This window comes from Sphaeroforma arctica, assembly GCF_001186125.1.
Source record: "Sphaeroforma arctica JP610 unplaced genomic scaffold supercont1.13334, whole genome shotgun sequence".
NCBI lineage: Eukaryota > Ichthyosporea > Ichthyophonida > Sphaeroforma > Sphaeroforma arctica.
In genome coordinates, this window is record NW_014027224.1 from 51 (window position 1) to 663 (window position 613).

Below are 613 nucleotides of genomic sequence, written 5' to 3' on the forward strand. Positions count from 1 at the left end.
ATACTGCAAACGGGTTCGTCTCAAAAGTACCTTACTGATTGTCTGTGGCTCGCCTTTTGCGTTTCATGGCCTCTTTTGTGGCATTCTGTGACCGTCAATCTTGGCAATATTGAAGTACAGAAGAACAGTTCAATGTGTATTGATGTGTATTTATGGACACATGTATAGCTCATACCTCATGTTACGTTTGCACATCTCGCACACAGCTTCGACGTGGTGCTCAATGCGCTCGACAACGTGTCGGCACGCAGTCACGTCAACCGAATGTGCTTGGGTGCGAACGTGCCTTTGGTGGAGAGTGGGACAGCCGGCTACAAAGGCAATGTACGTATATGATCAAGCGTACAATTGCTTTACTTGCCTGTACAGGTGTCACTGTAGATATGCACGGTTGCTGTAAGTTACATCATATTCATACAAAACTGACTGAAGAAGGAGGGTGGGTGCGCTTTGCGACAGTTTATTCGCTTTGCACAGCCTTTGGCCACTTTTGAACTCGAACATATGTGTCACAGTTTCTTGGAAACGGCTCTTCAGTTGGCTTTTAGATATGGCTTCCATGCGACTTCGTTGATGAAGTAATTTACTGAGGAGGGTTTTCGAATCATATATA

The 613-nt window shown here is 45.2% G+C and overlaps 1 protein-coding gene across 1 annotated transcript; it reads left to right on the top strand.

Moving 5' to 3' along the window:
• Nucleotides 1–206: 206 nt before the first annotated feature.
• Nucleotides 207–336, top strand: SARC_18042 (hypothetical protein; the record flags this gene model as incomplete). Its single annotated transcript, XM_014287874.1, has 1 exon — nt 207–336. A coding segment is annotated over one exon (130 nt), but the record flags the coding sequence as incomplete, so codon positions are not given.
• Between the last annotated feature and the right edge of the window lie 277 nt (nt 337–613).